This window comes from Talpa occidentalis, unplaced genomic scaffold (genome assembly GCF_014898055.3).
Source record: "Talpa occidentalis isolate TD23 unplaced genomic scaffold, MPIMG_talOcc4v2.1, whole genome shotgun sequence".
Taxonomy (NCBI): domain Eukaryota; kingdom Metazoa; phylum Chordata; class Mammalia; order Eulipotyphla; family Talpidae; genus Talpa; species Talpa occidentalis.
The window spans coordinates 108,166,183-108,193,528 of NW_026555331.1; the positions used below are offsets into that span (position 1 = coordinate 108,166,183).

At 43.8% G+C, this 27,346-nt stretch overlaps 1 protein-coding gene across 5 annotated transcripts in view; it reads right to left on the reverse strand.

The window, feature by feature from the left end:
• PDE1C (phosphodiesterase 1C) overlaps window positions 1–27,346 on the reverse strand; it is a 417,006-nt gene that overhangs the window by 386,531 nt on the left and 3,129 nt on the right. For 4 of the 5 annotated variants that reach the window (XM_054692457.1, XM_054692455.1, XM_054692453.1 and 1 more), the window contains exon 1: window positions 17,784–17,907. The exons of the other annotated variant lie outside the window; for it this stretch is intronic. In XM_054692457.1, coding sequence (XP_054548432.1) covers window positions 17,784–17,868 — 85 coding nt within the window. In that variant the 5' untranslated portion in view covers window positions 17,869–17,907. Of the gene's footprint in view, window positions 1–17,783; window positions 17,908–27,346 lie in introns of those variants that run through there. 5 annotated transcript variants of the gene reach the window in all.

Genomic DNA, 27,346 nt, shown 5'->3' on the forward strand with positions numbered 1-27,346 from the left:
TGCAAGCACAGGTTTGATGACGGGACTGTCAGACTTTTGCTCTCAATGAGGGGTGGAAGAAGAGCAGACTCAGGAACTGGCATTCATTAGGCTCATAAGTCAGAGTGATGGAGGGGACAGAAAGAAAGAGAATAGGGGCAGGGTCTGCAGCAGAGTCAGTTGTGAGAGCAAGAGCCCTTGTAGCAGCCTTGTTATTACCTGTGGTAACATAAGAATTGTCAGTTTGGTGTCCTTTACAGTGGATAATGGCGACTTCAGTTGGAAGCTGCAAGGCTGCTAAAAGCTTAAGGATAAGTTTAGCGTTAATGATGGGTGACCCCTCCGCACCATGATGAAAGGTTGGGTGCGGTAAAGAAAAGAAGAGCCAGGCCAAGCGTTCTCAAAGGAAGGGAAATTTTATTGCACCCAGGTTGACTTCACCGACCCAAGGTGAGGGTCAGTGAAGCCCCGCACACTGCTCGGGGCGGCAGGCTTTTATAGGATGAGGAGAAGTCAGGAGGGATACTGGGTTCCTACGGCGGGAAAAAGTTTGTAGGGTGCGAAAAGGTTTGTAGGGCGGGGGTTCATTGTCTGAATTCTCTAGGCAGGTTTCCGCATTCCTGTGCCCAGGTGGGCTGCCTGGTGGGTTTTTGCATTCCGGCCTCCTGCATGGAACTTTCAGACCTACACTTCAAAAAATAATAATGAAAGCACATGTGTCAAACTTCAAGAGGAAAAAATGCTAACGGTAATTCTCTCTACATGTTATATATTACAAGAAGGACTTCAAAGTCTTTTTGCCATCAACAAGTATAAATTACTTGTTAATTGATAAAATAATAATATATCATGCTGAAAATCATTAAGCATTTTCTCCTTTCAAAGAACATCAAGTGCTAGTTCTTTTTCTCCTTAGCATAGAAGAAGGCACTGTGGACCGCCACTAATGGAAAAACTTGTAGCTTGCCATAACCCTGAGGGACACTTTCAGTGGGATGATTACAGCTGCCATGGCAACAAGGGGAGGATGTGATGTCACATAATGATCTGGCCACTGAGATGTCCCCATCCCTATGCAGAATTCTCACTGCCAGCAGGAAATCCAGCAGAGACCTCATTAAAGGCATCTGTTCAGTAATTACTACAAGTTTCCCCTCATCATGTATCCAGCTCTGAAAACAGCCCTACCACAGAACTCTAACTCCTGATTCACAGAGGACTTTAACCTCCCACTTCTGGAGAGCTCAGCCTGACAGCCACCAGCGATCCAGGGGCAAGGGTCAGCAAGTGAGTAAACACAACCTCAACCAACAAGGACAGGAGTGAAGAAACAGCCAGACGACTTTCCCTGAAGCAGACATACACTAAAGCCTCAAGGTCTTTAAAGTGTCTTACACTGCATCTCCAAAGAATGTTTAAATATCGTAATTTCCATTAGAGAAAATCTAGTACACCTCTAACACAGAGAAAAGAAGAGCAAATAGCAATGACTGCACAGCCAAGTCAGAGAATTGGTTGCAATATTAGAAGACATAATAAATTCTCCTGTAAGGAGTATGATATCCCAGGATCCCGTTCCCACAGTGCTCTACACAGAGTAGGGGGAAATTGCTATAGTGGGAAGATCTAGACAAGTCTGGTTTCAAGTCCCCCTCTGACTGCTTACTTCTGCACCTCAATTTCCTCACCCGCAAACTGACTATAATAGTAAAAGGGGTTGTTGGAAATAAATATAAAGCTCTCTGTGCCTAGCACCTTGTACTCGAAAGGGTTAGCTTCGTGGAAAACTAGCTGAATAAGTGAAGCAATAAGTCTCTCATTAGCCCCCGACTGAACTAATACAAAAGTCTAACTGTCCTCTCCCTAGTTGCCCCTGCTAAAAGCTGAACATTATGCTATTCTTTTTTTTTTTTAAGATTTATTTATTTATACAAGCACTGGGTACAGTCAGAAGCGCGGGAGGGTGAGAGAATTCACCAGAGCCAGAGCGGGGAAGAGAACAGGCAGAAGGACTGAAGTACACTGCCGAGGGGAGCAGCGGGTGACAGGAGAGGTCTGCGCGCCATGTGGGACCCTCGCCGGTGGCCGGGGATCAAACTGGTGCTGCTGAGGCTGCGGGCAGCTTGACAACCCAACGCTCAACTACTGCGCCACCAGGGAAGCCCATATTCTTATATTTTCTCTGCCTACAATGTTCTCCAAATTTCTCCCCTGCCCATTCTACCTTCAATCTCATCCATTTCAGTGATTCCCAAACAAAGCTATACAACAGAGTTTGAATACCTTCTAAATATGGACATGGCTGCACCCTCTCCCATAAATATAGAGTTACCCTCGCTAAAGCATGGAACCCAGAAATCATTAACAAGCTTCCCATTTGGTTCTATGCAGCCAGGCCTACCCTCTGCAATATCTGAAAATCAGTGATCTAGCTAATTCCTTCCTCTTTAAAACTCCATTCAAAGATTCAAACATTGCTGGTAGAATTGTAAATTGGTGCAGTCACTTTGCAAAAACAGTCCGGCACTCCTTAAAAGTTAAACATCAATTTACCATACAGCCCAGCAATTCCACTCCTAGGAATCTGCCCAGGACAATGAAAACATATGTGCACACAAAGACTCATACATGAATATTTATAGCAGCATTACTCATAATAGCCAAGAACCAGAAATAACCCATCTCCATCAACTGGTGAACACATAAATAAATATACATATCAATATAATGAAACTCCATTCAAAATGAAAGACTGAAGTAGTTATATTACTAAAACTGTTAGATGTACTTTTTTTAATTCAATGTATTAAGGTGATGGAAGGAACCTGATAGACATAGACTGAAATTCATTTTTCTCCTACCGCAACCCTGGCACCCCTCTGACCCTTTCTCTCCACCCCACCCCCCAGCTTAGACTCAGAAACCTCACTTCATTTATGAATGTCCTCTAGTTTACAATTATTTTGCTTTATCAATTTATCCACTACAATTCCTTGTTTTACTCATATATATATATATACACACATCCAATATTTATCTTAACCTTTCCAACTTGCTTTACTGTACATAATTCCCTCAAACTCCTCAAATGCTAACATTTCACTTTTCGTTATAGCTGAATAGTATTCCTTTGTGTGGATACAACACTCTTCCTAATGATTTTCCTTCAGCGGGCACCTACATTGCTCTGAGTCCTATCTGTTCTGAATAGCATTATGATAAACATCATGAAGCATACAATTTTTTGAGCTGATGATTTCATGTTCTTCAGATAGATGTTCAAAGGTGGGATTGCTGGGTCAAGCGGTATTTTCATTTTTAGTTTTTAAGGCAGGTTCAGATCACTTTCCAAAAAGGCTGGGCCAGCTGACATTCCCACCTTTCTTCACAACTTCTCCAGCACTTCTTGTTGGGGGCTTGCTGAATTGTACTCTTAAAATGGGTGAATTTTATGGTATGTAAATTATACCTTCATAGAACTTAATGAAGAGAAGTAGGGCGGGGTGGAGGATTGGGAAAGAGAGAGAAGGGAGGTGAAGGCAAGAAAGAGGAGGAATAGAAGACAAGAGTGGAAAAAACTGAGTCCAACCCCTTGCCAGCTCCCCCAGGCAGTGAGACCTTTCCAGTCCACCCAGTGTTATGTTACCCTCATTCTTTATAAACCCCTCAAACAGCACTTGGCCTCAATCAGTGTCAGCTTCCCCACAAGTACATACACTTTTCAAGAATGAGAATACTGTGTAATGTGCCTTATATTTGCAGGGAAGTCAGTGGACACTCAGCAAATGTTTGTGAGAGAATGAAGGAAGGAATGAGCCATGCGGCTGTCAGTTAAACTATAAGGGGGCCTCCCCGGTGGCGCAGTGGTAGAGCGCTGGGTTGCAAAGCTGCCTGCAGCCTCTGCAGAGCCGGTTCGATCCCCGGCTGCTCCCCGGCCACCAAAGGAGGGTCCCACGTGGCGCGCAGACCTCTCCTGCCGCCTGCTGCTCCCCTCAGCAGTGTACTTCGGTCCTTCTGCCTGCTCTGCTCCCCGCTCTGGCTCTGGTGAATTCTCTCACCTCCCGCACTTCTGACTGTACCCAGTGCTTGTATAAATAAATAAATTTTAAAAATAATAATAAATAAAATTTAAAAAAATAAAAGAATAAAATAAACTATAAGGAACATTCTGGTCCTAGGAGCTTGATGCCCACCCAGGTTGTCTCCCTCATACAAGATCATAAATCCTCTCACTAGGATGCTAAAAGATGTTGGATATCCCAAAAGTACTTCAGATTTTTACCAAATGTAAAAATTTAGGACAGTACCAAATGTCCCACCAGTTTAATAAGGCCACTTCCTCTGACTTCCATGCGGAGTCAGGCTCATGCATAACCACTTTAGCTGCCGATGCCTTGGATCCAAATCCTGGCATCTTCACTTCCCTGACCAAGTGCCTTTATTTTCTCAACAGTAAATGAAGAATTAGATGGGTTAGTGCTTACAAAGTCCCTGGAACAGTGACTTAAATATAGCAAATGCTCAATGAGAAAAAGAAAACGAGAATAAGTATACAAGCATCCTCCACTTTTCAAAAGTTTACATTATGCCACTTGACTATATTATTGTTTCAATAACCAGAGGAAATCCAGAGTTTCACTTTTACAGCAAACAGCAAAAAGTGAAGAAAGCTTCAGAGTTGCAGCAGCTGTTCCAGAGGCAGCACATACCTCGAGCAGCCCAGCCCCTACCCCAAGCTGCATTTATCATATTATTCCTGAATTTATGATGTGAGTGTGCTACTTGGTACAGTTTGGCAGGTTATTGTTTGGGTCTGAGCATGTTCAAAAAAATTTCTATATAAATTAATGGTAATTACTTTTTCACTTCACACCATTTCAGTTTATGAAAGGTTTCAAAGGAATATTCTAATTTCAGATAGATGTAGAAACCTATATGGGCAGGGGGGTGTGTGAGAGAGACAGACAGACAGAGACAGAGAGACAGACAGAGATAGAGACAGGACACTTGTGAGACAGCAGCACCCAAACAAACCATGCAGTAAAATGCTCAGGTAAGTTTCACTTGGCTCATGGAGCATTCAGGAACAGGGAAGCCAAAATATACACCAACAAGGGCCAAGGCACTAAACAGAGAGAAGATCAGTTGAGTAATTTTAAATGTCCATGCTTAACATTCAGTTTTTTCAAAGTAGGTAATAGGACAACATGAATGATTCCACTTAAATATAAAATAGCAATAGAATATTACATGAATCTAAGATAAAAAAAAATATAGAAAGAATCAAATTCACCTAAATATTAACAGAGCTCATCTCTGGACAATGAGATTTTCTTTCATGAATTCCTAAAAGGAATGTGAATCTTTTTACAGACAAAATTAATAATCCTATCTTAATTTCATTAAAAAATGAATTAAGTAATTAGGAAAATAAAGAAAGGCTCTAGCCCCCATGGACTACTTACCACTCCAGCAGACTCAAAGTCTGTCTGGTTTGTTCTGAGAAGAGAATGAATACTCAGAAGGGTACAGGAAGGCCCAGAAACAGAGGAGTTATAACACAAAACAGGACCAGTCAACAAGCACTCAATGATTTGCCACAGTATAGCCAGAGTATGCTTTTGTGAACACAAATTTGATCATGTTATTTCTGCTTAAAATTGTTAGTTCCTTTCCACTACTCCGAGGAAAAGACCAAAATCCTTTGAGAGGACTGCACAGACCTCTGCTCACATCTCCAACCTCTTCTGGATCCCTGTCCCTCCCCCACCCTCCCACAGCCCATCTCCACCCCCCAGCCATAGGGGGCCTCTGCATAAACTCTCTCATCTCCCTCCCTCACCCCCTTCATCAGGGACACCCACCCATCTCCCAGACCAGGTTCAATCCCACTGTTGGGCACTCAAACAGTCCTGAAAGAACTTTCTAGTCACCGTGTTGAGAATTTGGAGGGGAGAGAGTAGAACGGTAGGGAGACCACTTGAAAATATCGCGAAAGACCTGGAGAAAGAAGAGGATGATTTGAACTAAGGCACAGGGAACGGAGGAAACCATGAATAGGAAAGAGTTTAGAGAAAAAAATCTATAGGACTTGATGACAAATTAGATGATGTGGGGGTGCTGGTGCAGGCTCTTAGATGGCGCCCAGATTTCTGCTCCTGTTGCCTGAGCTTTCTGAAACGCAGAAACTGAATTTCAGTCATTGTTCTGAAACAAGTCACTCTGACTTCTTCAAGTCCCAGTTTCTCTATTGGTAAAATGGATCTGCTCATAGTTCTCTCACAGAGTTACTGGCAGAATCAAGTGAGTTCATGTTTGGGAAAATGCTTCACAAACTCTAGTAAAATTATCACTGTCATCATCAACAGGTGGCAATTACCGCAAATCACCCCCAAAAACAGACTCCTTGAAACAGTCACTAAACCAAACTGACTGTCTTACACAAGTGGACTAAATTCTGTATCTTTTAATTTTTTCACCGTCCTAAACAGCTGGTGTCTCGGGTAACCCTGATGAGAAAAGAAGAAAAGGCCTCTCATGGGAGAGTTGGGTCAGATTCCCAACAGTTCCCTCTTTAAGAGAGGCTGGGTTCCCCTTCAGTACTTAGCTGACCTGACAACAATTGAAAATCTAAGTAATTTCCAAGTGTTAAATAAAGACGAATCACGAGACACAATGAGTCTTTCTTGGAAATGGTTAACTAATGACATTAAAATAGAAACCCATCCACTTTCCCGCTCACTGCCTACATCCTATTGTGTTCAAGGGGGCGCCCCATGTCTGCCCAGAGTCAGAGTCAGCTTTTTCCTGGAAGACCTCTCAGAGAAATGAACATCTAAAGGGCTGGAGAGTTCCTACACTTTGCGACATCACAGCCAGTTGAAATGTCTCCAGGTTTGGCATGAACGAAGGTGAAAGGGGAAGGGAAAGGAATTCAGATGTGTAGCAACTAGGATGCTCTCATCACCGGGCCAGCACTTTATAAACATCATATAGTACATAGATATTATTATTCCTACTGCACAAGAGTCACAAAGGTAAAGAGAGTGTCAGATGAGATCATAAGTGATAAAAATCAAAGCTCAGCAACTTATTTCTGGTTTACCAGCTACTACAACATACACCATCATATACACCTCAACAATTCTTTGAGATGATCTCCAATAGTCTAGATGCCTGATAAATAAATAAAATATTTAGTAGGTCCAACACAGCATTCCAACCAAAATTAAATCATTTTTAAAAGAAAAAACATTCGTCCTAAACTCTGAAGGCCTACATTAAAATACTCAACAGCAATCTGATTTAGAAAAGCTGAATCAGACCACCTTTTAAAAACCGTTACTTTTTAAATATTTTAATCATGTTTATTGAGATAATATTGGTTTACTACACTGTTTATGTTTCAGGGGTAAAGGTTCACACCTCTTCAGATATGGCTCCACACCACACCCACCATTAACTCTCCTTAAAGTCTAACAAATGCTGGTCATTACAAATGATGCAAGTCCAGGGTGGCTGGTCCTTCTACTTTCTTCTCCAAGTCCATGGAATCATACCTGAGCCATTCTGTGACAGTATCAGGAAGAGAGAAAGCACAGCTATTGAAGAAGCACAGAGACAAGGCAGGAGTCATGCAAATAGTATTCATGGATAGAGTGAATGGCTGGGACTTTTGTCTGGTACATACTGTCTCCAGGAAGCACAAACCAACTTCCACCAACTGTGCCTCCACGCCCTCCCAGGGCCCCTAAGGGAAGGACTGGTTCTCAGGCCAACCTCCCACCACACTCCAGAGTCTGCCTGACACCCAGACAGGAAATGCCAACCAGTCCCTCCAAGCCCCCAAGCAGCTGGCACCAATTACCCAGGCCCAGCTGCAAGCACTCGACTGGGGTGGAGCAGACACTCCAGATCCTCAGGCGGGTTAGAAATCCTACATTAAAACAAAGGCAGCCTTGCTGTTGTGCCAGCCCTCAACATAAGTGGCTGTGGGCAGTCGGGGGCTGTGGGAGGCAGGCTGGTGAGCACCATCCAGGGAAGCAGCTGTGCATCTGGGAGACTTGCCGACTCCCTAATTTCACAGCATTTCCAGGATCACAAGCAACAGCTACCAATTACTGGGTTCCTAGGTTCATCATCCCATTCAACTCTCCCAATAATGCAACAAAGAAAACAGTAGAATCCCCACTTACAAATGAGGGACCTGTGGCTAAAAGAGATGAACCATCTTTCCTAAAGTCACAGGAAAGTGCCAGAGCTGGGTCTTCTGTGTGCTAGAGCCCAGGTCTTTTCTGTCACTTTCCTTTCTACCTACTATTCTGGCCCAGAAGAAATAAACAGCTAAAAAGAGCCTGGCAGCAAGGGACTCACCCTGCAAAATCATCACAAGTGACATACCAAGTCCTAGAAGAGGATGAACTGATTGAGGAGATGGAGACATGGGCTGGTCATCAAGACACCAAAGCCCAAAACACAAAGTGACTGGCCTACAGGAAATGCCAATTTTGAACAAGAAACAGAAGACCAAGGTCATTCTCATAGCTTTTTTGATTGAGGAGGGCTCAGGGTTGGTTATTATTATTTTCATGTTTGTAACATTATTATGGAAATGGCACTAAAGATACATGTTATTAATATATAAAAACAACATATTATCATGGGAATTATAGCAAACATTAATATAGAACTTGCTATGTACTAGGTGCTATTCTGAGTGCTTTAACTTGCTTAATCCTCCAGCACTCCAAGAGACAGGTAATAGTAAAGATGAGCACATCGAAACACAGAAGCTTAAGTAACAAGCCTGAAAGCACAGAGCCAATAAACTGTGGAGTCAAACTTCAAATCAAGGCAGTCAAGCTCCAGAATCCATGCTCTTAATCTCTATGCATACCATGTCTCAAAGCCAGGGAGCATTCATTAGGCAGGACCTATGCGAGGTGCTTCCATAACTTGTATCTCTGATCACATTTATTGTTCATAACATGCAAGTCTAATAACATGAATTGAAGTCATAAAAGCTTCTGATCACATGGGATTGAAGTTAACCCTGCAGGCAAGCAGAAACACTTGGAAATCTCCATCCATGGAGATTTGATATTATAAAGGTGAAATGGCTGGAAGGGACAGGCTGCCACACGATTGACTTACCTTTGGTTCCTTTCTTGAATCCTGCTGAGTGATTATCAAACCACACTGTGAGCAAGAATTACTACCCAAAGGTGTATACTCAAAATCTAGTCTACTTCCTTCCAGCATAATTATGGCTTTCGCTAATCCTATATCCCATTTGCCTCCACTTTGCTCTGCAAAGCATCTTTCACCAGCAATCCCCAGTGCACCTCACCCATCCCCTGCACCTTCCCTCTCTGGGACTCAAAGCTCACCTCCATCTGGGAGTGGCAGAAACTGCAGAGCTTTCCTTACCAGCCAGTTCCCCAGTTACAGATGGAGAAACTGAGGCACATGTTAAGCGACTTGCCCAGAATAAAAGAACAAGTTAGTAAGATGCTAACCTCACCTTCCAATTGCTAGGAAGTCTGGTATGTGCTCTCCACTACACTGTGCATTTCCCCCCACCATGGCTCCCCCATCCTTCCACAGTGCAGACTTCGGTGCTATAGTCAGCAAATGCTTATTAAATTCCGATAGTAATGATACTATCAAACTAATGTTTGTGCTCCCCCACCCCAAATTCATAAACTGAAATCTAATCCCCAGTGTGATGGTATTAGGATGTGGGGCCTTTGCGAGATGATTAGGTCATGAGAGCAGAGCTCTCCTTAATGGCATTAGTGCCCTTATAAAAGAGACCCTAGAAAGCTCCCTCCGCCCTTCTGCCACATAAGGACACAAAGAGAAGACAGCCATCTATGGACCAGGGCAGACACAGGCTTTCAGCAGACTGCTGGTGTCTTGACCATGGACTTCCCAGCCTCACTAAACACATTTCTGTTATTTAAACCACCAAAACTATACTTTCTGCCACAGTGGCCCAAAAGGACTAAGGCGATGCCTAGGAGCGTTCCTTGCATTATCTCATTTAACTTCCAGACCCAGCAAGGTAGTTACTATTGATTGTGTCCACTTACAGCTTAGAATGCTGAACTTAATCCATGTGATACCACCTCTCCAAGATCCTAACAAAAAGAAGATGGGGCTTAGAATTCCATTTGAGGGCCTCCCTGGTGGCACAAGGGGTTAAGATGCAACCTATGAAACTGTCCACAACCTCTGCAGCACAAGTTCCATCATCCGGCCAGCCAGAGAGCAACCCACATGGCACAGCAGACCTCTCCTGACTCACCCGCTGCTCCCCTCAACAGAGTATTTCAGTCAGTCTTCCTGTTCTGCTCCCCACTCTGTCTCTGGTGAATCCTCTCACCCCCCGCACCTCTGGCCTGTACCCCAGCTCTTGTATGCATAAATAAATAAATCTTAAAAAAAAAAAAATCCCATTTGAACCACAAGTGTCTAACTCCAGAGCCTGTTATATTCTGGACTCTACTAAGAGCAATTTAACCATTCTGATCCCCCCTTTCCTGTTGTGTCCCAGGCCAAATCCTCAAGCCAGGCTCAAAATGTCATCCTTTTCTGCTGTTCTCTCCAACACTGCCAACTTCCCCATGGCATCAGGTAGACTCTTTCCACTGCTCCTCTCCTAGTTCACTGAGGCTGGGTGGACATGCCAGGCACACTTCTGGTGAAGGGAAGGAACGCTGAGTGAGCACACAGTATGATAACCAGGCACCGTGCCTGGCACTTTACTTCTGTGGCCAAGGTTCACCTGCAAGGAAAGTGCTACCAGCTGCATTTATTTTGAGAAGGAATTGAGGCTCAAAGAAACCAAATGACTTACCTGATTGCTACAATAAATCATGTGCAACTCCATAGCCCAGGATTTCTCACTACAAATACTCTCATGGCAGAGTGCTTGGCTGACCCACGCCCCTAAAACCACGCACTCCGATTGCTGGCGGACAATCTAGCCCCATTGTGAGAGTCTCATTCCTCAAGCTAAAGTCACAGCTTCCCTTTGTCGAAATGCAAATACCGTGAAGAGGGGCGCACAGTTGTAACCAGTATTTTTCCCCTAATAACGAAAAATATTTTAATGGCACCTTAGAGTTAACAAAGCATTTTCATACGTAACTTTACTTGGTCCTCACTGCAGTTCCATAACTAAGGATCATGCTCCCCATTCTCCATACAAGAAGTGATTCGATAACATGCAGAATGGGGAAGAGAAGGAGGAGATGAGGGCCAGGGGCCTGGGAGCTCCACTCTGCACAACAGCTCCTTCCACAGGTTCTACCTCACTCTGCTCCAGTCTTATCAGAGATGTGAGGCGGAGGAAGAACAAATTAGGTCAACCAGTACCAGGAAGTGGCTGTGGGGTATTTTACCTTATTTAACCACTATTATTCCCTAATAACAAAAAAATAATAATTTAATGGAATCTTAGAGTTAACAAAGCATTTTCATACGCAACTTTATTTGGTCCTTTTTTGGCCCTCTGTTCCTCACCATCACTCCCTACTAGGTATACAAGGCCCAGAGGCTTTGCATCCACCCAGACAGACAAAATGTTAGGACCATAAGGCAAGGGGCCAAACTAGGCCAAGAAAGTCCTCAGCCACATGCACTGAGGAAGGCCAGTCCCCGCTGTGCCTGGGCCTGAGAGTAGGCCACACCCCCACATATGCAGCCAAGTGATGCCTGCCTTGGCCACCCACGGAGACCACACCAGAACCCCTCAAAAGGGTATCAGTCAGCAGACCTCCTCCACTCTACATGGGTTCCCAGCTCCCAGCAGTCCAAGAGTGGGACAGGGAACCCTCGCTCCCAGTCCTTGGGGCTCTAATTGCTGTCTAGAGGCGCCTTATTTTTCCTCCTCTGGGACAACCCCATGGAGAGAAACACAGGCACAAGGGAGCCAGAGGCAGTTGCTACAGGAAACGCATCCTTCTATTAGCAACACCTTGTCAGTGCAGGCCTAGAATTTTCCACAACATCACAGGGTTCATTGTTGAAGGAGGGAGAGCATCTTTGCCATACACCCCAACAACTTCACATCCTCACTCCCAGCCTAGGACTTCATCCACTGCCTTCTGCTTCTCTGGAGTTCATCACTGCAGGAAGAAGGGAAAATGAGGGTCCTCCCTGAGCCCCACTTTCACATCTGTAAAATGGGTGGTAAGGAGTACCAAAGAGACCAAGTGAGGCCCACTCCAGTGGCTTAAAAAAAATGCTTTTGTTGGGTCACCCTGGTGGCGCAAGGGGTTAAGCACCGCACTATGAAGCAATCCGCAGCCTCTGCAGCACGAGTTCGATCCCTGGCCAGCCAGGGAGCAACCCATATGGCACAGCAGACCTCTCCTGACTTGCTCTCTGCTCCCCTCAGCAGTGTATTTCAGTTAGTCTGCCTATTCTGTTCTCCACTCTGTCTCTGGTGAATCCTCTCACCACCCCCCACCCCCTACATCTCTGGCCTGTACCCCAGCTCTTGTATGCATAAATAAATAAATCTTCTAAAAAATGCTTTTTTTTTCCAGATATAATTCACTTTGTGGGGAGAGAGTGTGTATTTCAGGCAGGTTTATGGAGAAAGTAACAATCGGTGAACCCATGGAGCACAGACCCAGAGAGATATTCCTATTCCAGAAGACAAGGAGCATTCTTCAGGGAAAACAATGATACTACTACTCCCCCACACAACCATTCATTGTCTACCCTAATGCCATTTCACAAGCACCTCACCAGAGTCAAACTACACTTGAACTCTGGTATGTGGCCCGCAACTAATGCTCATCACCACATCACTTCCTCTAATCACAGGTTCAAGTGGCTTCCCAGGCAGGGATGGAACTCTTAAGTCATGAAGACCCTATGGCAGTACTTTCTGGATGCAACACGTGTTCAGTCTCTTATCTTGTTTCCAAAGATGTCTTGACCACATATTTGATTTCATGACCTTAAAAAAAACATATAAAGAAAACACAAAACCATCTGGCCTGGGATACAGGGGGGCCTGGGGACTGAGCAGAGGGCCCCGCTGAGCAGCAGATTAACAAGTCTTGTTTCTCTGAACCAATCTTGCACCCAAGGCAGCCTCATCCCACCTGCAGCCACAGTCTGTCCCTTTCTGGTTTTGGGGTTTTTTTTTTAAAGCTTTATTTATTCATGCATATAAAAACTGGGGTACAGGCCAGAGGTGTGGATGGTGAGAGGATTCATCAGAGACAGAGTGGGGAACAGAACAGGCAGACTGACCAAAACACACTGCTGAGAGGAGCAGCGGGCAAGACAGGAGAGGTCTGCTGTGCCATGTGCGTTGCTCCCTGGCCAGGGATTGAACTCGTGCTGCAGTGGCTGTGGTTTGCTTCATAGGCTGCATCTAAAACCCTTGTGCCACCGGGGCGGCCCCCTTTCTGGTTTTACCCCAGCTCTCCAGACATGGCAAAGCCCCAGATCTCTAGTCACTGGATGATGTACTGGTCCCAGGGTTCAGCAGAAATAAAGTCCACCGTGGGAGGCAGCGAAGTTTGGGGTAAACCCAGGGCTGAGGAATCAGGGCAGATGTGGTCTAAGCCCAACTCCTTCACTTCCTAGCGTGTGACTTCCAGCAAATGACTTCCTCTTTGCAGCCTTAGGAGTTTCTTCTCCTAAAATGGGGGTCATAACCAGAAACTTTCTGAGTGGCTGTGAAAGGTGATAGAATGAGCTGAATAAAGTACCTAGCTCAGTGCCTGGCCCACACCCCATGGCCGCTCATGATTATGGTCACCCCTGTGCTCAGCGCAGCCTGGAACTTCAGTGTCTCGGAGCCCCTGCAGCCAGAGCACAGGCCGTTTCAGCAGCCTAGGCTCCCGTGCCACAGGGAACCCTCAGAGGGTTCTTCGTGGGGGTGTCACTGGTGTGTAGGACTGTCCTCACATAGTAGATTATTTCAGCCTCTGCTCACTGTCAGTGAGTCCATCCCCAGGCTCCCGCACAGTGAGTGCCAAAAGAGCACTTCATGTGTCTAAACATCCGCCAGGGAGTAGCACCCATGGTGGGAAACACAGCTGGAGCCACCAGTCTGAGCCAGAAGCAGAAGACTCCCCTTAGCCCAGAAATGTCCACTCAACAGAGTTCTATCAGTAATTCTCCTATAGTCTTGCCCTTACCACAGAGGTGGGCCTGCCCTTCCTCCTACAGAACCCCCAAGATTCCCACTGTCCTCATAGGCCTCTCCTGGTAAGAATCTCCTGAGTCACCAAAAGCATAACATGAATCCCATTAGTAAAATTTTAACCTGGAAATTTTATATAGTTAGCAGACTAGAAGAGGAAGTGATTCCTAATGACAGAATGTCAGACCCCTGAGAAAAGGAGTGATCTGGGGACTACTGGTACCTCATCAGGATTCTTTTCTCACATGGTAGGAGGGGACAGAGCAAGTCCTGGTCACCACACACTGAGTCCTTGTGCTTGGAGGAAATAGTTGCAGTACACATGAGAGACAGCACTCGCAAATTATATACAAATATACTTACACACATGACATAGATATACATATAGACTTTTATGCATGTGTATATATAATTTCTATAATTATGATTAATATATAGCTATATATTATGATTAATATACAGTAATGATTAATATATAGTAATATATGATGATTAGTTATAGATTAATAACTAGTTATTAATTATGCATACTCAGTACATATTAGATAAGGAATACCTGCAAATTAGTAAGAAATTACAAACTCCCCCAGGGAAAAGCATACAGGCAAAGGACATAAAGAGGCAATTTTACAAAGGAAATGAAAAAATTTATGGAATTGAAAGTGTACTTTCCACCTCTCAAACTAACAACTTTTTAAAAAATGATAGTGTCTGGTCCTCATGAAAGTAGTGAGAACCTTGTGGGAGTGTAAGTTTGTATTTCAAGAGGGTAGTTGAGTGATATGTTCCAAAAATCCTAAAAATATACATACTTTTGGACCAAGCAACTGTACTTCTATAATTGAATCCTTAAAAGATTTCTCCTTTTTCCATTGGTTTTATGTCAAAAATTAAAAGCATCTAAATAGCCATCAATAGGTGAGTAAATGTATCCCTTGCATATAGCATGAAACAAATTATGATTATCACCTTTTGTAAAAATAAACTGTATAGAAAAAAATACAGAAAGTGTACATAAGATATAATAACATTTAACACTGGGTGATAAAATCACAAGTAACTTTCCTTTTTTGATCATCTGTATTTTTCAAAGTATCTATATTGGCCAACAAATTCTAAAATGTCTCATATGGCATTTACTGTTGTCTATTTTGTAAAATATTAAGCATGACCATATCATATCATCCCAAGAGCACAAACTCCCTGCATACCAGTTTGTAAGTCTGAATAATCTTCATAGACTTCCCATGACATTAGCTTGGTCCCTTGAATCATAAGAGCAATTGTCATTATTTATTGGATTTACTACATGGTAGGCATCATGCTTAAACTGTATCTTTTCATACAGTATAATTCAATAAGCATTTGTTGAAGGAGGAAGGGAAGAAGGAGGACAGACAGGAAGGAGTGAATGAACAATTGCTTAGAGATCTGAAATTACTTGGCAGCTCTCTCAGTTGGAAGTGACTGGGTAATTTTTGAGGTCCCTTCCAACGGTCCAGCAGACCGTAGCAATCTGCCAGGCAGTTTTTCTGGTGAGGATGGGAGCAAACAGAGGAAAGGGGTTTTGAGAGGATCACTCTATGAACATGGGTTTTAAAAGCCACCATTTTGGGGAAAACTTCTCACAGGAGACTACCATGCGAAACTTCAAAAATCACTTTGGGAAGTTTTCTTAACAGAATCAAGAGAATTAGTAGTAACATGACAATATCTTTTAATGAAACACTTTTGAGCTTTGGAGACCTTTGATTCATATCTAGACACATTCCCAGCATCCACCATCACCCATTCATTAAAGGGTGAAAGAAAAATTAGACACAGTTTCATCCTTTAGTAAATTATAAAGCAAGGAAGACAACCACTAGGCGCAGAAATGGTGATTTGAGACAGGGTGTGAGTTCTAACAGGGAACTACTTGTCTAAAGCAAGTGCAGAAGGAGAAATTCTTTCTGATGAGAAAGGAAAGCCAAGGATGTGGCGAGTGAAAGCCAGAACAGACAGGATTTCTCAATGCAGAAAGGGGAATGACATCCTGGCTAAGGAAACAGCCAGAGCAAAGGCTCTGAGGGATGGGATATGGTATTTGGCTGAGAGTAAGTAATAAGTTATAGAAGAATGGATTTGAAATGAGAGCTGAGGTAGGAAAGGCAGATTGAGTAGACTGGAGGGCTTGAGGGGCAGACGAAGGAGTTTAGACTTCATGGTGGAAGTAATGTGTTCAGCCCATGCTCCAAAAATCTTGGACCATTTCATTAGAAGGAGCTACAGTGGCCTAGAGATAAGGTCCTCTGTTAGTCTCTTCCTGCCCTTAGAGATTCCCTGCTACATCTCCAAGCAGGGGTAGCCCACTAAAAGCCAAAGGAAGATACCCCTCATTTTCAAAGGTATTAGTGTTAACCTCAGATTTAAAGCCATAGTGAACTGAGCACGCTCAGAAGCAGAAATGCCGGAGCAGCTCCTAGGCACTGCCCTGTGGTTGTCCAAACTCTGACATTCCAGAGAGGAAGCCTCCCTGACTTTGCAAGCCTCCCAGGAAGACGGGAAGGCAATTTCTGGACCCATAGTTTCAAAATGGTGTACAGCATGTGATCAGTAATAAAGCATCAAGAACTGAGCTGTTTAAATTCAGTCCCTAGACAGTTCTGTCGTGCTGCTCCTTCTTAACAGCCAAGAAAGTACCTCCAAGAGACCTCCAGCCCGCTCTGGCACCCGTCTTGGTAAAGAGTTCGGGACAGAAAGAAAAAAGTAGCCACTGAGAGTCCAAAATACAGGAGACATTGTTCGGTGTTCGGTGTTTTCTCAAATATTTCAAGAACATGATACATCCCTCCTCCCTGCCTGCATTCTCCCTGCCACGCTCTCTAAGAGACTGAATGGGCCACTTTTTCTGCTTTATCTTCTGTCCCCATCTCTTCTGTTTTTCTTGCTCCCTCCTTCATTCCCTCCCTCTCTCTCTCCCCATGTGTTCCTTTTCCTTGTGCGAAGTTTCACAGACTCTTTCCTTTCTCTGAATCTCTCTCTGTGTCTCTCTCTCCTGGCATCTGCCTCTCTCTTGTGCCTAGCACTGTCTCCATGTGTCACTTTGTCTCTTTGTTAGTCTCTATCTTGGAGCCTCTATCCCTGTATTTTTGACCAGTTGTCCACATGCTTCCATTAAAGTTTCTGCGCCTACATGTCTCTGCCATTCTGTCTCTGCGTGTGTCCTTTGTGTCTATGCCCCCGAGCTGGCATGTCCAGTCGCTCTGTCTTTCTCCATCTCTCCACCTCTGTGCAACCATCCCTCTCCCGCCCTCCTCTGCCGGCCTACCTTACTAAAGTCACAGCAAGGAAATGAAGCAGTTCAGAAAGCTGCTATCCCGAGAACCGGCTTCAGCGGGGTGCCGGCTTAGAGCAGCCGGAGGGGCGCCACGCGGGCAGACCCCAGCGCCGCGACCTGGGCGCGCACGCGACTTCCAGGCCCCGCCGCGCTCCCCACGGCTCCGCTGCTGGCGAGCGCCTGGAGACCCAGCGCGACCACCCCCCCCCCCCCCGCCGCCCACCCGGCTCCCTCACTTAGGACCCCCGCACCCCAGCAAAGGGGTTTTTGCCCAAGCCAGGAGTCGGACGGAGAGTGGAAAGTTCTCACCGATGGTGAAGCTGTAGCCATCTATGCTGAAAGTGGCGCTCCGGCATTTTTTGAAGCCCTCCTTCCTGTTGCTGGCGTCCGTCATGGCTGTGCCGGCTGCGTCCCGGGGTCCCCCGGCGGCGGAGCGCACCCCTGCGCCCGCGCCCCACGCTCGGCCGCGTCCCCTCCCCCGGCCGCGCCGCGCTCAAGCCTCGGCAGGTCCGCGGCTCCGGAGCTGAGCGCGCGGCGGCAGCGCGGGGAGCGCAGAGCCAGCTAAGGCACTAGGCGCGCAGAGGAGACGGCGAGCATCGCAACTGCCCCATCTCCAGTGTCAAGTTCCAGATAGGACGAGAGGAGTGGTGCTAAAAAAAAAAAAAAAAAAAAAAAGGCAGGCGACGCGTGCCCGTGCGCGTGTGTGGGGGCTGGTGGGTGGGTGCCGAAATCCTTGCCTTTTCCACCCTTATCCCTTGGGAGCCGCTGAAACCAGCATGCTACACGCACGTCTGTTTTCGATCTCAGCTTCACGTTCTGCTCTCTGGAGTCTGGGGGGTTTAGGCACCCAAGGGAATGGCTAGATTTGGCGGAGTGCTGCTTCTAAATGTTTTCTCTGGCGGACCGGAAAGCTCCCAAAAATCGCATCGACAGATGGAAAAGCAAACATCTAAACCGGTCAGATGCTACCAAAGTTTACTCCAAACAAGGAAGTCAGGAAAGTCACCACGCCCACTTCCTCCCAGCAGCTGTCCCCACAACTGGCCTGGAGCCCCCCACAACATTACTTCTTAACAGTCCCTGGCCACGAGATAATTAGCAAAGTAACCCATATGGGTGGACACAAGCCCTTTCACACTGAGGCTTTACGATGTGCAGTTTTCAATCAAGTTTTAGTCCCAGTCCATTCCAAATGGCAATTTGGTTTTATCAAATAGGAGCCTCCTGGAATTTATGGAGGTGGAAGCAATTTCGCCAGTCCTGCAACTATCCCTCTTGTTACTTGAAGAAAAACTGAAGCAGAGAGTGGCTTGCCTAAGGTTCTACAGGTAGAAAGTGGCAGAGTTGGGACATTAAAAGTTTCACTTTATGATACCAAGTCAGTCATTGGTACGTTCAGTTACTGAAATGAATGAGTTAGGCAAGGCTTATACAGGAGAAATCATTCCATCCAACCCGCAAGCAGTTACTGAGAGTTTACACTTGAGGTATGGTGTCTGGCTGGGAGCTCCTGTGAAGAAAGACACCAGCGTTGCATCCTGCACAGAATTCCACCCAGCCTAACATGGAGAAAGGCAGTGCTATACTCAGGCGCTTCTCAGTAGAACCACGATAATCTAATCTCATTTGTGGTGATGAAATTTGACACAATTAATAAACACTTGTCAAAATTAAATGTCAATCATTCCTAATTGGTTGCAGTTGAGTTTAGAAAGTGATGACCACATGCAGTCCTCAGAATCTAATCAAAATTAGAAATCCACTCCCCAAAAACGCACAAATACACACATATGGAATATTATACATACAATTTCAGGGGACCCAGAAAACCCTCAGACCCACTGGAACTCAGTTAATGAATGTTTCTGGAATTGGAGCTTCTTCAACTCCCCATATTTTTAAAGAACTGGGTATTTTTTATGTCAGCTGCAGTTGGAGCTTCAGTTACAGATCCTCTCAGGGAAGACCTGGTGCCACATTTGATAGTGTGCTTAGGCCAATGGCAAGATTAATTAATGGAAAAGGCAATGGGTGTCAGGGACCTCATTCAAGGAATGGCATAGGGGGTCAAGGGCACTCTGAATCCTCAGGTACTGGAACTGTCCATGAAACTGGAACTAGTCACATTATAAAGCTTGACAGGTACTGTAGAGACAGAGACAGCTATATGACCTTGAGCATGATGTCAGGTCTCCTTGAGTCTTGTAGCCTCATCTTACAATGAGGATTAAGTGAGAGGAAATGAGTGAAACTTAGTCATGCAGTAGGCATTCAGTTACTACAATCACCAGGTGACTCCCAAGTTTCATTATGTAGATGCTGGAAAATTCTTCTCCATGACAATAATATATTTTAGCTATTATTATCAACACTAATTTTATAAATGAAGAGCATTTTTGTGTGTAAAAATCTTATGTGTGATATATTATATACAGTCATATTTTTAATACAGTAGCCCCCAAAAGTTTCTTATAATTCCCATTTCCCTGTATTTCTCCCACTTTCCAAGCCTTTAACAGAAACACATGCCTTCTTTTGTGTCATCATAAGTCCTGAAATGAAGAGCCTAAAATCCCTGAGTTTTAGTCTCCTAAAGTAAATGGTTGTGAAAAAGATACCCTAATGCAATGGAAATTTTTCCTTGAGTGAAGGAAATTAAAAGTTGGTATTTAATCACTCTTAGCATAAAAGCTTTTGAAATATAATGTATAAAAATAATAACAATGTGATCATTTATCTGTCCCCTAAAGACTGGTAAAAATAACTTGCCTGAACAATTAGAACTGTTTTTAAACTGCTTCTCTCCAGAATCATTATCTCTCTCCCTGGTTTAGAGATTGCACACCTACAGAACCACTAAATGCTTTGCTTCCAATGCAGAATTTTAAAGCAGTCTTCTGAGTGTGGGCTCTTACACCAAACCAAGCGAAGATGAATGCACTCATTACATAAGCCAACAGAGAATGAATTCAAGACTATAATCAAAAGAAGTGTTGCTTTTGCTTTTACTTTCAGAAATGCTCCCTCAAGAATGCCTGTGAACAAGGAAAACTAAACCAAGATAGGCAAACATAAATGTAGCTCCTGGGCCTCCCTCGAGGCACAAGGGTTAAGTCAAAGCACTGTGAAACTGTCCTCAGCCACTGCAGCAAGAGTTTGATCCCCGGCCAGGGGATTGCCTGCTGCTCCCCTCAGCAGTGTATTTCAGCCAGTCTGCCTGTTCTGCTCCCCACTCTGTCTCTGGTGAGTCCTCTCATCACCCCCCCCCAACACACACCTCTGGCCTATACCCCAGTTCTTGTATGCATAAATAAATCAATCTTTAAAAAAAAAGAAAAGAAAAGAAATGTGCCTCCTCTACTCATGTTAGTACAGGTCTCAGAAAACTAATATCCAAAAATCAAATCCAGCTTGTCAGCTTTTTGGGGTTTTTTGTTTGTTTGTTTAAGATTTATTTATTTATGAATACAAGAGCTGGTGTACAGGCCAGAGGCACAGGGGGTGTGAGAGGATTCACCAGAGACAGAGTGGGGAGCAGAACAGGCAGATATACTGAAATACACTGCTGAGGGGAGCAGCAGGCGAGTCAGGAGAGTTCTGCTGCACCATGTGGGTTGCTCCCTGGCCGGGTATCAAACTTGTGCTGCAGAGGCTATGGATTGCTTCATAGTGCGGTGCTTAACACCTTGCACCACCAGGGAGGGCCAGCTTGTCAGTTTTTGTAAAGTCTTCAAGCTAAGACTTGTTTTCACATTTTTAAGTTATTGAAAAAAATTTGAAAGAAAGTGTGCCTGGTGACACATTAAAACTATATGAAATTCAAATTTCAGTGTCCACAAATAAAGTTTTATTGGAAATAGCTGTGTTCATTTATTTGCATGTTGTCTGTAAGTACTTTTAAACCATAAGGCAGAGTTGCCTAGATGTGCCTGAGACTGTACAAAGCCAAAAATATTTACTATCTGACCCTTCACAGAAAATGCTTGCTGATTGCTGGATGATAGTAAATATCTTACACCTATCCAGGCTTGGATAATTTGTAGTTTTATTATATTTGCTTTCAAATTTAAGTTTGGAAAATTTTGATTTTCTCTAACTGTTAAAATGGATTCTAACAATTAAGGCACAGCAACAAATGTTTGAGGAAGAAAGTAAGGCGGGGAGAGAACACAACATATCAATAATCTGATCCAATCATTAGTCAATATTAATTTCTCCTAGCTTCATCCCAAGAAATTAGAATAAGCACTCAACTCAGTACCTAAATTGGCTCATAGCTCGTGGATCAAACAAGGTCCTTCAAAATACAACAACCATAAAGGAAAGAACTTAAAATAATTTAAATCTGGGTCTCTCTCACAGTCAGGCATTCTGGGGTTCCTTGTCATCAAACTTTCAGAATATCATCAAAACCTCGCTCTTATTTGGTGTTACAAAGTCAAAGATTGAATTACTTTTAATTCAAGAAACAGTAAAACTTCACTTTTAACCTCCAATAGTTTCATCTCTATAAACAGTCCTCCCCAAGCCCTCCATCCCCAGATCAGAACCTATAAGTCATTACTGGCCCCTCTGTCTCGCTCATCTAAACAGCACTCGGTCCTGGGGGAGTATTACCCAAATGTCTAGCATCTGCCCATTCCCCTCTATGTTCTCCCCTCCTGGCTGTCCAGACTGTGCTGTCTCTCACATCAGTGTCACTACAGTCTCCCAGCTCCCTACATTGCTTACATTCTTGCTCCAAGCAAGCACCAAGTAAACCTCCAACAGTTTGGCAAACTACATTTTGCCAAAAAAGAAAAGTCAAATTAGTGATTCCTCTGTCTGTAGCACAGCCTTTCAATCTTCCTCTTTAATACAGATGGCAATTTTTTTTTTTAAGATTTACTTATGCGTATAAGAGCTGGAGTGCAGGCCAGAATTGGGGGTGTGTGAGAGGATTCACCAGAGTTAGAGTGCGGAGCAGGACAGGTGGATCTACTGAAATACACAGCTGAGGGGAGCAGTGGGCAAGACATCAGAGGTTTGCTCCACCAAGTGTGTATCTCCCTGGCTGGGGATTGAACTCGTGCTGCAGTGGCTGAAAATAGCTTCATAGTGCTGAGACTTATCCCCTTGTGCCACCAGGGAGGCCGTACTTTTGGCAATTTTAACAGGTGAGCTTGCATTTGATAAGGTTTTCCAAGACTATAGCAAGTATTTAAGCTCAATTTAAACCTGACTTCCACCTGCCCACACCCTTCAAGCCATCACTATCATGGTGTCCCATTATCTACAGTGACCACTAACTTCCTGCTGTTTCAACACTACACAAAACTAGTCTCATAGACATAAAACTTGAACGTGGCCATGACAACTATGGCAGGGAGAGAGGATCTTTGGCTCCGGAACTATGGGATTCCACAGCAGGGGAGGGAACGCAGGCCTTGTGGCAATCCCAGCTGGCCTTCCATTTCACCACAGAAAAGAAAATCACAGCTATCGGGCCTCCCTGGTGGCACAAGGGGTTAAGATGCAACCTACAAAGCTATTAGCAACCACTGCAGCACACGTTTGATCCCCAGCCAGGGAGCTACCCACATGGCACAGCAGTCCTCTCCTGACTCGCCCTCAGCAGTGCATTTCAGTCAATCCACCTGTTCTGTTCCCCACTCTGTCTCTGGAGAATCCTCTCCCCCCCTACACACACACTTCTGGCTTGTACCCAAGCTCTTGTATACATAAATAAATAAATCTTAAATTAAAAAAAAGAAATCACAGCTATCTTGGAAAAGGTGTATTTGAACTATAGTTCCTAATGATTTCAACTGCCTCCAACCTTTATCTGGTGTGCCCTAGACTCCCTGTGGCTCAGCCAAGCATACATCCCACTGCGCAATAAAGGCACAGATGCTGGGAATTGCCTGCAGTAGGGTTCACAGCTCCAACAGCAAGCTGCAAATGACCCTGCAACCAGTAAATTACATACATATCAAAGTCAACCAAAATAGATTCTGATTCACAAATTTGGGGTAGGGGTGGGGAGTAGGGAATCTAAGCATCAGGGTTTTGTGTAACTTTCATGTACACACAGAGAAAGAAATCTCTCTCCTTCTAAAGAATCCACCGATCCCACCAGTTCAGGACCCTACCCTTACAACCCCATTTAACTTTCACTGCCTCCATAAGGTCCTATCTACAAATACAGTCACAGTGGGAATTAACGTTTCAACATCAGAAGGGGCGGGGTTGGGGTGAGGTGCACACAATTCAATCCATGGCAGACATGGTATTTATACAGGACACTGACTTCTGTTACTACGAGCCTGTGAGAAAAGAACTGCCATCCAGGTCAGACCATATAAAGCATCTTTATTAGCATTGGTATATTTCAAAGCTAGCCTAAATTCTAGTGACAAACCAGGGATGAGAACCGCTGCTGACTTGCAACATGTACCCCAAACACTCTGGTCTGTTCCCAACCTGTTTTCAGCATCACGTTTCTATGTGGCTTCTGAATTAAGCCCATGTCTTTCTGTGACAAACCCCACCATGTGCCATTGGCAATGTATTTGGCTTCCCTGCTTGAGTCCTGCTTTCTCTCAAAAACCTGGCTTAGGTATACCCTATCAACTCTTCTCACTTCAGACTTCCTTGAGAGGCTGCTGACATTGTGTGTTCTGGAGAGTAAGAGAAAACAAACAAACAAACAAACAAATATTTATTGAATATGTGCTATGTGTGCCAAATCCTATATTATTTTGCACAGCTAACATCTATGACAGACACCCAAAGTCTTGGAGGCCTGACACTACAATAAAGACTTATTTCTTGCTTATTACAAGGCACAATATAGATTAGGAGTGGGGAGGAGAGATGCGGAGTGTTATTCTGTGAAGTTATTCAGGGATTAGGTTCCTTCCATCTGGCAAATCCCCCAACCCCTAGATCCCCACAGTTCTACACTAGAGGCCTCACATCTAGCTAGCAGGTGAAAGAAGAGGAAAAAATATAAAGGACAATGGAAAACGATTTTAGGGAGCAGGAAGGCCTAGAGAAATATATATTCCTTCTCACATTCCACATTACTCAGAATCCATATGACTATATGACATCACCCAACTGCAAAGAGGTGTGAGGAGGGAGGTCTGGGAAACGAAATTAGGAAAGAAAAGAAGGTTTGGTAAACACAGATCCATTGAAACCATAGCCTCTCTACTATTTTGACCCAATTTGACCTCCAACTCACCAGGTGCAGGCACAGTGTACATCTCTGTGCCAAGAACTAAGGTCTAAATCTGCCACCAAAAAAATAAAAAATAAAAAATCTGCCACCAATCAGAGTTTTAACCTTTCAAACTTAGGTCCTGGCTCACTTGATCAAAATGATCACAGCCATGATATAAATTAAAACTTAGCCCCAGAAAGAATATCTCTATTTCATGTGGTCTTGGCTGGTTGTCAGTTATCACTTACAGAAAGTTTAAGGGTATAAACAATTTTAATAACACGTTATAGCTCTAGCTTCAGAAAGCAAACTAAAAATATTCTTTTAGTAGTTGAAAATTGCATCATCTTGTGACATGCTTTTCTTTCCTTTTATAGCTGGAAAACATAAATATACAGAAATACAAAAATGCCAGTATGTTAAGGGACAAAGGGAACAGCAGAGAGAAATTCAGTGAATAATCATTAGTAGACCAGCAACATTTGCCACATCAAAGATGCTTAATGTGGAGCCGGGGAACAGAGGAGTAGAATAAATACAGCGCATCCAAGGTTACAACTCACACAGCGCTAGGTCCCAGATGGATTATCCATTATTGACAGAGTAAGTGCACACCCCATGCACTTGGACATGGGGAGGGGAGCCTGGTTTCCTAAGGGCCTAACAGGGGTCAGATCACCATGTGCCAGGCTCTGTGCTAAATATTTTGCACACGCCTATCATGTCATGTCCTCCAGTAACAAAATGTGGAGATGGGAAATTAAAATTTCTGAGTGTGGTTCTGAAATCCCTGGGGAAAGTGACTATTCTCAGTGGCAACCTTGGAAACAGAATTATCAAGAGCACCTAGGACACTAGAACCAAAGAGAATAGACACAGAGCCCAAAAGGGAATTTTTAACAAAGACTGGATCCAACTCTTTATCAAAATGACTTGTAATGGAGAAAATCCTCCACCAAGTGTTCACTAGCAGCCAAACTCCTCTAGCACTTTCTTCCAGCTTATTGATCGTTCACCTTAAACAAGGACAAACAAGTTCCTTGTTACCAGCAAACAAGCACCTACATAGATCCACACAGCTAGCTACACACACACTCCACAATATGTGTTCTAGATGTAGCTTCTGCTATTGATGATAATGATGAAGGATCTGGAGTTTTGGAAATGTCAAAACAACACAGTGAGAATAAAGATAAATTATATTCAAGAAAAAGGGGAACCAGCTACAAAGTAGAATACAATATGGCTAGCTGAAAGGGAAACTGCGTTTCAGAACGACAGAAAAAAAAACACACCAAAATGCTAACAGTGGTTATATCTCGGTACTGGGGTTCTAGGGAACTGGTTTTCCCAGAGTCAGTGATTTCACTCTTACCTATGGACGAAGACAGGCCCCACCCCAGCAGCCTCCCACCTAAAAACATTGGTGGAATTTAGTTTCTTCCTTTATGTATGACCTTAAATTTTCTGTGCTTACAATTAGGAAAAAAAAGGAAAGAAACATTTCTAAAGATGTTAGTACCAACATAAGCATCTAAATTATTTTCTGTATTTTTCATGTTTAAAACATTTTATAATTAACATATATATTAAAGTAAATTATCCTGTGCCAGATCAAGCTCACATTCCCCATAGACTGTAAGCTTCACAAGGGCTGTGTTTGTTTTGTTCATTGATGTATTTTTTTTTTCATTCATGTATTCTTAATACCTAGTGGTGCCTCATACAGAGTCAGCAGTTAATAAATACCTGTTGAATGAATACATGACTTTTCTCTTTCTTGCAGCTACAAGAAATTGGGAAATTACCAAGATGGCCCTCTAAGGGATGTGATCTAACTATTCTCCATGGATCAGGGTAAATGATTCATCCTTCCACTGAATGAAGAACTCATATTCACTGTCCCAAACCTCTTGCTGCCACTTTTCCATGAGATTTTGTTCTTCCATCATATCAGGACCTGATGGAAAAGTCAAGTAACCACATCACCTGCAACATGATCCTTTATATCATGGTGCTTTATAAAATATTAGGCATTTTCACCATACAAGGCAAGCTGATGCTCAAAGAAAGAGTACATACTTGTGCAATTGAAATTCTAAATTATGATCATGAATTATAAAAATCTTCATGAGTGGGAAAGCTCAGTCTCTACATTGACAAGATGACTGAAATCTCAGGATCACAAGCAAATTTTTCCAGATGTTGATTACGCTGCTGCCCCAAAACTACAAGAGAATCAGACAGTCGGTATTATCATGATAAAAGAAGCAGTTATAGTTGGCAGTACGTGGGTGTATTAATGATTTAATGCTGAGATGCTTTTGTCAGGTATTTAAGTTACCAAAAAGCATTTTTTTTCATTGTGAGAAATTTTTGTACACACATTTGGCAGCTGAATTTTTAACAAAATGCCTCTCAAGTCAACAACGGGCACGTGTGAGATTGAGAGGCGATTCAGTTTCCTCTTTTCACATGAGTTGCCTGTTAGCTTATTTAATTCTCCCTTGGCTTTGAAGATAATCCTCCCAACCACTAGGCATTATCTCTGACACACAGCCTCCACTCAGCAAATGGTTATGGGATTGACTCAAACGTATGACAACTGCAGCAAATCACAAGGAGAATTGAACAGTTGCAGTATGCTAGAAAGACAAGAGCACAT